Raw genomic sequence first — 10,758 nt, 5'->3', positions numbered from 1 at the left:
TCTGCTCCCTGGATAACCTCTTTAAGGCTATGTTCACACAACGTAATATTCCAGTAAAGAACGGACGCTGATTGTATTAGAATCAGCGTCCGTTCTTTACTGCAGGGTCGGCATTGTACCGAAGTCAATGCAATGCCGCCCGCTGTGTTCACACATCGTCATGCTAACGCCCGTTCTTTAGAACAGACGTTGAAATAATGTACCTGCCTATTATTTCTGGATGCTGTTCAGTGAACAGCATCCGGCAATAATAACTGTTCACACAATGTAATGTGTAGCGGCAGACGAACATTTCATTGAAGTGAATGGCTAATTGACTTGCGGGAACACCCGACGGATGTATCGGATGCAGCAACGTCCTTAACACAGCCCGGTGGCCGGCAGTTTAGCTATGCTATGCAACAGTCGTTGTTAAACCAAGTGTGATCATAGCCCAACCATGACCCTCTGAGATCTATCCTTCAGCCAACCACAAATTCCCTGAACTAGTGAGAGATTGACTCCAATTTTAACTAATTTCTCTATCAGCTCTTTATGGGGAACTTTATCAAAGGCTTTGCAGAAGTACAGGTAGGCAACATCCTTAGAACCACCTTTATCCAGAACTTTTATGACACAGTCAAAGAAATCAATGAGATTAGTTTGAAAACATCTGCCTCAGTTGATATTTAGGGGATCAATCATCTTTTTTTTTTTTTAGAAGAGTTTCCATAATTTCATAAAATCAGTACTCGTAAAATCAAGCTCACTGGCCTGTAGTTACTGGGCTCTTCTCTACCCCCCTTCTTGTGGATGGGTAGAACATTGGCTGTTCCCCAATCATCAGTAACATCTCCTGTTAGGAGGGATTGGCTATACAGATCTGTCAGGGAGGATCAAAGTTCTTTAAGAACTTTGAGATGGACCACCTTATTCAACATGTGTTCCTTGATTTTTTAACTGCTAATCTGATAGCAGGATATTAGCCAAAGACCCCCTTACTGTATGTTATGAATGGAAAAGATGGTTGGCTGTCACTAATTACAATGCTAAAGCTACAAATGGTGAAACCGTTTTCTGGACAGAAGCCCACTAGCGGTGTCAAAAATATGTATGTTACCTGTCACTTGTTATTACCTGACTAAACCCACTTACCTCAATAAGTCACAGTAACATTCCTGATTTAAACCGACTAGTGAGGTCACTGCGAGCTACAAAAAGCAAAACCCAGTTGTGATGTCAGAGCAACTTGCTTGAGTAAAACTCCATTGTGATGTCACCTCAGCCATAAGCTTGCTACTTGTGATGTATTAGCATCTTACCACATTAAAACCTCCCACTTCTGATGTCACAGAATGTTTTTTTTTCTTCCATTTTTTCATTCCAACAGTGCCCCCCTCCTTTCCTGTACAGGCCATCTTGACAAAGATAATGTGTATACATTTGTCATTTTACAAATGAAAACATAGACAAATAATTTGGTAAAGATTACATATATGGACTGACCTGTCCATTGTGTTGACTCCATTAATGCCCACCAAACAGATGTAATATAGATAGCAGTTTATTTGTGACACAATATATAGCTTTTTATATAATATTTTTGCATATATCAGTTTGCAGCTTTGGAATCTCTTGCTGTTTAAAAAAACTAACATTCTGTACTACATATGCAATAGGTGAGTATAAGAAATAAATAAGTAATGCAATATAACTTTATACCATACAAATTCAGTTCGGTTGTTACTATAGCAGACATTTTTATGAACAACACACGTGAACGCCCGCCCCCAGTGTCTACAGGGATAATCCGCAAACCGTGCACGTCTAGAAACTATTTATATCATTTTAGCTCTCGGCCATTAACAAAATGGGTTAGATTATATATGCCCAGATGGGTACAAGTTGTTTTTTAGTATTCACATTAAGGTTTCTAGATAATCTGTCCATGAGCATTATCTCCATTTCATCAAGATAATATGTAATATCCAGTAAACTTGCACAATGATATGTTTTTAGTTACAATCCAATACCCTCCCTTTGCCTAGCATTCGCCTTACTTAGCTGGCTATGTGTGTGGAGGGATTTCTATTTAATGACAATGACATTTTACACTAACCAAGGACGCACTGAGTAAATGTTAGTGCATTTCAAGCTGGTGATCACAGTAAACATGCAGAATGAGACATAGGTCATTATTTCTAAAATGTTGTCAATATTCCAAGTCTACGTTCAGAAGCAGACATCACCGGCTATTAAACAAAGCCCATAAAATCTTTACATGCACAATGTAAATTACCGTCAATGGCCGCCACATGGTGTTGTATAATGCAAAATGGCAAAAGTAATGCTTTCAAATTAGTCTGAGCATTGTATTTTAGATGGAAACAAGAAACTGCAGTATGTTTAATGTCCAATTGAACATACATGAAGGGGGACATTATCAAGACTGGTGTCCTTGTATGCCAGTCTTTAATAAATCCCTGTCCCCTTTTCCCAGCCTCTTAGTAAAGCTGGCCAACCATGTGCTGTACGCAGGCTCTGTGCAACAAACCTACACCTGCTTCCAGCAGCTGTAGATTTGTATCATGATTTACACATGTGAGTTTAACACCCCCCCCTCGTACGTCCATCAGGTTAGCAGGGGATACGGCAGGCGTATGCCAGGGAGAAGGGCCGAATCTGCGCCTTCTCCCTGGAATGAGTCAGTGGTGCGATGATGCAAATGTGCCCCCAATTGCTGACTACTATGTATTGTACTTGCGTTATGTATAATTCTGTTAAACATATTGAAATGTGTGTGAATCTGGAGAAATTGGCTAAAAACAAGATGTGACACATAGCTACTAATAGGATTATGATCCCTTGTATGATTGGTGCTATATGTTACTTTGCTGTTTTCCATTGATTTGTACTCCAAGTGTAATAAAGTAGCAACAAGCAATAACTATATAGAAATAGACTGGGAACAGTGCAATGTTACTGAGAATGAAATATGGCTTCACAAACGAAAAACAAAAATTAAAATTACAAAACATCTGTCTGTATAAAAAGTACCCTAATAAATAGATAGGAACGATAAAAAAAAACCTGCCTTAAAAACAGTGCACATTCTGAAGTGTTTAATATGAGGGTGTGTATAGAGGTATGCACCCTTCTAAAGACATATATTAAGATTCTCCAACTTTGTAATGATACAATAGAACATGCAGATTCAAGTATCAAGGTAGCATTGTCGAACAGGGGTTATAATTCCAGTTTAGGCTTCATCAACGTGTTCCTTGCTCTCATCTTCAGTAGGAGAGGAGACCTTCTCCAAAAGTCTTGATGATGTTGGTCTTGGAAGAGAATATTCAGCCTGCAAAAATAAAAAATAAAAAAAAAATATGTATAAATATATACAGTATATGGAAGATGATAAGGTTTTGCAATGTAATAACAACGTACCATCAACTAGTGAAGAAAATACAGAAAACAAATGACTAAAGGAGTTCTCTGGGTTTTGTTTTTTGCCTATATACTGCTAAGTCACCACCAGTATTCCTACAATGTCATCTGCTTCATTCCAGCTTGGCTGCATCCATGCATTTTATTACTGCAGCTGGGTCATGTGATCTCCAGTTTGACTGGAGATGACAATGACTAGCTGCAGAGTTATACTACTGCTCTGACTCAGAGTGCCTATTTCTGTTTGCTGTGTGTAGATTCTCTAGTGTGTCCAATATGATGCTGCCTAACACTGAACTTCCTGCTTAAAAGACGTAATGGGGAGGAAGGGAATGACTGTGAAGCTACATTTGATAAAATATACTGTGAGTTAGTCGACAGGAGTTCTATCCCATGAATCTATTACTTGCAGCACTTAAAACCTAAAAGAAATTGCAGTGATGAGTCCCCCCCTTCTAGCCATATCAACTATAACAGCTATACACAACCTATTCTTTTTTTCTGTAGTAATAGCCAATTGTGCAATATGTAGGCAAAAAAAAAAAATCCTGTACTATTTCTCTAAATCGCATATGATATGCATATATACTAACGCAGGTAAGCCTATTTTATTTTATATTCATCTCTTGTCTGCCTACATATACTCTGAAACGACAGCCAAAATTTTAAATCATCCTACAATAGGTCTAAAATAGAATGTGTTTTCCATGCTTACTAAAGTTTAGAAATTAAAAAAAATATTGTAAAGCAACTTCATCCTCTCAGAGATCGCTAGCATGTCCTGATCAAACCAAAACGATTGAGAAACTGAGGTCAATCTTTCCTGACTCAAGGCCAGATAAATTCTCTCCATGAAAGTATTTCATGCTTACAGAGGTTGTCAAGGAAAAAATGACTTTTCCCCTATCCATATTTAGGCTGGGTTCACACTACGTATATTTCAGTTTTGCGGTCCTCATATTGCAACCAAAACCAGGAGTGGATTAGAAACACAGAAAGGCTCTGTTCACACAATGTTGAAATTGAGTGGATGGTCGCCATTTAACAGTAAATAACTGCCATTATTTCAATATAACAGCCGTTGTTTTAAAATAACAGCAAATATTTGCCATTAAATGGCGGCCATCCACTCAATTTCAACATTGTGTGAACAGATCCATTCTGTGTTTTTAATCCACTCCTGGTTTTGGTTGCAATATGAGGACCACAATACTGACTGAAATATACATAGTGTAAACCCAGCCTAAAACTGTAATAGAAGGAATCACCAGAGCAAAAAAGAACAGTCCAGTGAGTGAGACACATAGATGGCCCAATAATTTCAAAATGTGATACTTGCTTTTTGTTTCCTTTGGCAATAACATCCCATGAGCTCTCCATAATCAGCAGACTATTATAGCACTATCCCACTATTCATATGAACAGCACTGTCCGGACCAGATTCACTGTTCTCAATGGTAGAAAAGGCTTGTCGCCTCCAGACACTGAACCTTGTTTCTCCAGGCGGAGGGAGAAAGATTCCTTTTCAAATCCAATATAGCAACGTCCTATCACATGTAATCTAGTGCCCATAACTTGTAATAATATATTTTTCAAGAAAAGCATCCAGGCCTCCGTTGAACTTTTTTAGGGAGTCAGCCATGACAACATCATGTGGCAGAGAGTTCCATAGTCTCACTGCTCTTACAGTAAAGAATCAGTGTCTGTGCTGTGGGTGAAACCTTCTTTCTTCTAGACATAAAACATATTTTGTCTTAATCTAAATAGCCCCAAGCTTGATAACCTGTCTTGGTACTGTAAACCACCCATCCCCTTAATGACCTTTGTCGCCCTCCTCTGCACCCGCTCCAGTTCAGCTGTGTCCTTCTTACATACCGGTGCCCAAAACTTTACACAGTATTCCATATGTGGTCTGACTAGTGATTTATAAAGAGGAAAAACTATGTTCTTATCTTTAGCATCTATAGCTCTTTTGATACATGCCATGATTTTATTAGCCTTGGCAGCCACTGCCTGGCACTGATCACTAAAGTTGAGTTTACTGTCCACCAATACCCCCAGGTCCTTTTCAGAAGCATTTTTACCCAATGTTTTATTACTTAGCACATAATTGTACTTATTATTTCTACAACCGAAATGCATAATCTTACATTTATCCACATTAAACTTCATTTGCCATTTCTCTGCCCAAGCCTCTGCCCAATGAAATTTTCCCAGACAACCCTTTTTAAAGGAAGTGGTCCTAACACTGGCCCCTGCAGTATACCATTTGCAACTGTGACCCAATAACCTACAGTATATTCTACCAATAACCACCCTCTGTTTCCTATGACCAGTTACTTACCCATTTATATGTATTTTCCCCCAGTCCCAGCATCCTCATTTTAAAGACCAACCTTTCATGTGGCACAGTATGAAATGCCTTTGAAAAGTCCAGATACACAACGTCCACAGCCTCACCCAGGTCCAATCTATAACTGCCCTCTTCGTAGAAGCCGATCAGATTAGTCTGACAGGACTGATCCCTCATAAACCCATGCTGGTGCTGTGTGAGAAGATTATTTTCATTAGGATACTCCAGTATAGCATCTCTTAGAAATAGATACCTACAATAGGTAGACTTACTGGCAAGAGATGAGTGTACCTCGAGCATGAACCTGAGGGTGCAGCATTTGATTATCGTTGGCTGCATATGGCTGTAGCCATGCTTTTTAGGCAACCTTAGGACAAACCTGAGCTTGCTTGAGGTTCGATCATCTCTATTACTGGTCAATAGTTTCCAGGATCACTGTTTGACCCCTTTTTGAATATTGGTACCACATTTGCTATGCGCCAGAACAATCCGTCATTATAGAATCTTTGAATATTAGGGTCTGTCTTACACAGTACTTAATTTCTGCAAAACTCTGGGATGGATGCCATCTGAGCTCAGTGATTTATAGATTTTAATGTTTTTAATGTTCTAGAGCTGGAGAGGGTACAAAGACGGGCAACTAAACTAATAAGGGGAATGGAGCATCTTAGTTATGAGGAGAGATTAAAAGAATTACATTTGTTTAGTCTGGAGAAGAGACGTTTAAGGGGAGATATGATTAATTTATTTAAATATATAAATGGCCCCTACAAGAGATATGGGGAAAAGATGTTCCAGGTAAAACCCCCTCAAAGGACAAGAGGGCACTGCCTCCGCCTGGAGAAAAAAAGGTTCAATCTCCGGAGGCGACAAGCCTTCTTTACCATGAGAACTGTGAATCTGTGGAACAGTCTAGCACAGGATCTGGTCACAGAAAAAACAGTAGAGGGCTTCAAAACCGGCCTAGACAAGTTCTTAGAGCAAAATAATATAAATGCTTATGTATAGAACTTATCATCCCTCCCCCTTCCCTGTATCCATCCCCTCCTTGGTTGAACTTGATGGATATGTGTCTTTTTTCAACCGTATTAACTATGTAACTATGTAATGTGGCACTGCACTTCTTGTTCCGTTAGGCAGGTGAGATTTATTGGAGGATTTACATTATGCCTACTTATGTCATCTGTCATAGGATCTTCCTGTGTAAATACAATGAAGAAAAAGGTATCTAGTAGATTGAGAAAATATTGCTTCATAGAATTCTCTGAATGTGCTTTTAACCCTTTAATGACCAGGAAAATGTTTATTTTCGCTTTATTCTTTGACTTCTAAGAATCATAACTCTTAGGACTTAATCACACAACGCGTAAAGTTGTCCATGATTGCAGATCGGCAATCACTGATCAACCTATTGCCCATTGATTTCTATTGTGGCTTTCATACATTCTGCTTTTCACGGATCCGCATTCCTTTAGGTGAAAAAAATAAGACATGCCCTAGCACAGACTGTGGTACGGATTAGCCAATAGAAGTCTATGAGATCTGTGTTTTTTACAGACACCATGGATGTCACATCCATGTGAAAAACACTGATCAAATCTAAGCAACTAATGCAAATTATTATTTTACCAGTTTCACATTTTTGTGGTTGCTGATGTGCTACGGATGCAATAACTAGAAATGATCGAACATCAGAAAATCTTAGGTTCTATAGAACTTGAACCTTGTCGAACTCTCCGCATTAGATTGCTGATGGCTTCCCGGTCCGTGGGGAAGGAGGAGACAGCCTGGGTACCGCCTGGAATTTCAGGATTCAGCCTAGGTAATAGGCTGAATCCCAGAATTCCAGGCGGTACTCGGGCTGTCTCCTCCTTCCCCACGGACAGAGAAGGCATCGGGAATCAAATGTGGTAAGTTCTATAGAACCTAAGATTTTCAGCTTATCGATCATCAGTAATAACGGGCCATTTTTTACGGATCACAGAGTAAAAATAGTAGACCTATATGGGGACCTCAAAAATCACTGAACATGTGAATGAAGCCTAATTTTTACATTGACGGAACTTAAGAGTGTGTGATTCAGTATGTGATTTAAAATTTTCAGGTCAGTGCAATTACAGCAATATCAAATTAAAAATGTTGCCATATTCTGACTCCATAACATTTTTATTTTTTCACGGCTGTGTGAGAGCTAATTCTTTTATGTTTTTTAGTTTTTTTTTTTTTTTTTGTAAACTGTTGACTATGTGGGATCAGTAACATTATATTTTATTGTCTCAAACAATAACACACACACAGTTATAAAATTATTTTTTTCTGCCATAGCAGGCAAAGAGGCCTAGCTAAGGCTACCGGGATTATATCATAGCAATCACAACGTGGAAGTGTCAAGCCCACTCCATATACACACAGTCATCTTAAACATGAACCCCATCCAATTTACTATGATGAAGAAATCAATTACAGACAGCTACAATACCTGCTTAATCATTTAAGCTCTGCTCCTTAGTTTGGTCTCTCATTCTTTGTGGATCCAATTCTCAGATGTGTGTCATCACAAGTATCAACAGGTCATGGAATCTAACATTGCTATGTTTGCCTCCCTGTTTTGCTTTGTTTTTTTATACACTGTTGACTGTGTGGGATCAGTAACATTATAACATTGGTTCAGACAATTAGACACAGAGATACAAAATAAGTTAAGCCGGCACAGAGGCCTAGCCAAGGTTAGCGGGATTATATAATAGTGATAACAACATAGGGTGTATCAACAAGCCATGGACTATAACACTGCTATGTCTGTCTCCCTGCTTGGGGGCTTTCAAAAACTGGTGGAAAACGCGGCCAGCAAGAAATCTTATTGGCTGTCTAAGAGAACTTTAAGACGTTTAAACAGCTTTTAGGCACCTGCCTCTGTTTCTTTGACTGCTCCTATACTCCAACAGATCTCCAACCTGCCCCCCATTTAGCTGTGCCACAGAAGCCCATGTAAATGAGTAATAAAGGTTTATATCCTGGCTCCTATTCCTGTGTCTCTGATGAAATGATCCCGACTACATTCCTGACCATGCTTATGTTGTATCAGCTTTACTGCTGCAAATTCATGAGGATTCTAGGTGCCAAGAGATCTTCCTAAAGTCCACACCTCCTTGCAGGGGTTAAGAATGAAGACCAGAGGATCCATTCGGCTCTGCACCTCAGTCTAGTAATAAGTACCCAACAGATTATGACAGAGAATTCAAATATCAATGTGACTGCAATATACACTACTCTTAACAGAACATAATCCAGCCTAACACTCATAGCATGTTGGATGTTAAAACTAAACTGTGCATGTGCCCCTGTAATTATATTTTTAATAGGCTATGTTCACACACAGTAGAACAAAAGCAAAATACATCCAGAACATCCAGAGGTAAAAACGCAGCCGTATTTTTTATATGGATTTGCTGCACTTTGCTGTACTTAAAGCAAATGTACCTGATGGTACATTGGCTTTAAAGAAATTGTTTGGTTTAGGTGAACAGATTTTGAAACATCGGTAATATCAAGGGTTCAAAACCCTCATCTAATAGCCACAGTGTTAAATGGTTACAAAGAATGTGTTTTAGGATCCAGCATGTCCATATGTTACATGGACAACCCATTGATTTCAATGGTAAATCAATAATAATTCAACTGTCTTATGGAGGCGATGCAGGGCAATAAAATAATGCTGCCAATTTCCTGTTATACAGATTAAATGGTTTAACTAAGCAAATGTATTTTTATATAGTGCCCAGGGTGGTGGTAAACATTACGTGAGCACAAGGGCGGTAAGTATATTAAAAAAAAGGGTAAAAAAAAAAAAAAAAACTTTAAGGAGGGAATATTTCCAACTACTGTATTTAGTTCTATAACATGACTTTCTGAGTTGGAAAATTATTGCAAATTTAATTTCTGCCTTATGTTTATTTCACATTTTGAAAATAAGAAACATACACAGAATACATGCCACAAAAGCCTTTATTCTTGAAGCCTTTATTCTCTGAACCCTGGTAAAGTTGCCGCGTATGACCTACTAATATTTAGAGAGCATGCCTATGTTAAGCTGTCAAAGTATATGTAATAGAAGTAATTATCACATTACAACTAGAGATCGCTGTATAACAAATCACTGCAAATCGCTAGCTCACTGCTTTAGCCCACACATGCTCCTTTTCTTGTTAGAGTGAACTAAGCTTATAATTTAAGTCAATGAAATAGTTAATTTCATTAAGAAATATAGACAAACTATGTGCATATTCCTTCTGCATGCCTGACACCTACTGGCCTGTGAACATGCTACATATTGCTTTTCCGTGAGTCATAATCTCTGCAGTTCTCCCTTAGTGCCCTGCACCAGCATGTCACCAGAGCAATGACACTCTGACGTCCTGATATGTGACCAATCGGACTTCCAGGTCACAGTAAATGCTCCTGCTTATTTATTATTATTACTGGGGACTATCAGGATGTAACATTATTTTTCTAAAATGCAAAGGGGGGACACTTAGCATATAACTGAGGCACAGTTCTAGTCTTTAAAGGCAGCTATCATACCCTGTGCCATTTCCCTGTAATCGGCATAAGCACGTATAGGCTATGTTCACACAACGTTTTTTTAACTCCGTTTAAAATTATGTCCGTTATTTTGAGGCTAAAATAACGGACGTTATTTAGCAGCCATGCCTCCCCTGAGTGCAATGACTGGTGTTTGTACATTTTTTTAGTTTGGGATTACTAATTGGCCTTTGGGTGTGTCTTAATTGAAAAGTCCATTAAATTTAATAGTAAAGAGGGAGAAAGAACGGTGACAAAAGGAAAACTGTGTGTGAACTACTAATAAAAAAACGTCCGCTGTTTGCAAAAGACATCCGAAAATAATGATCATGTTCATTATTTTGACGTCTGCTGCAAAAACGTCCGTTATTCAATACACTGTGCATTTGACGTCTGTC

The 10,758-nt window shown here is 38.6% G+C and overlaps 1 protein-coding gene across 2 annotated transcripts in view; it reads right to left on the bottom strand.

Moving 5' to 3' along the window:
• Positions 1-1,527: 1,527 nt before the first annotated feature.
• DCDC2 (doublecortin domain containing 2) overlaps positions 1,528-10,758 on the bottom strand; it is a 111,825-nt gene continuing 102,594 nt past the window's right edge. For both annotated transcript variants that reach the window (XM_069957930.1, XM_069957931.1), the window contains exon 10: positions 1,528-3,337. In XM_069957930.1, coding sequence (XP_069814031.1) covers positions 3,239-3,337 — 99 coding nt within the window. In that variant the 3' untranslated portion in view covers positions 1,528-3,238. The remainder of the gene's footprint in view (positions 3,338-10,758) is intronic.

The sequence above is a fragment of the Dendropsophus ebraccatus genome, chromosome 2, assembly GCF_027789765.1.
Source record: "Dendropsophus ebraccatus isolate aDenEbr1 chromosome 2, aDenEbr1.pat, whole genome shotgun sequence".
Classification (NCBI taxonomy): Eukaryota; Metazoa; Chordata; class Amphibia; order Anura; family Hylidae; genus Dendropsophus; species Dendropsophus ebraccatus.
The sequence above is the reverse complement of the archived record's forward strand: the minus strand, read 5'-3'. Positions and strand labels throughout refer to the sequence as shown.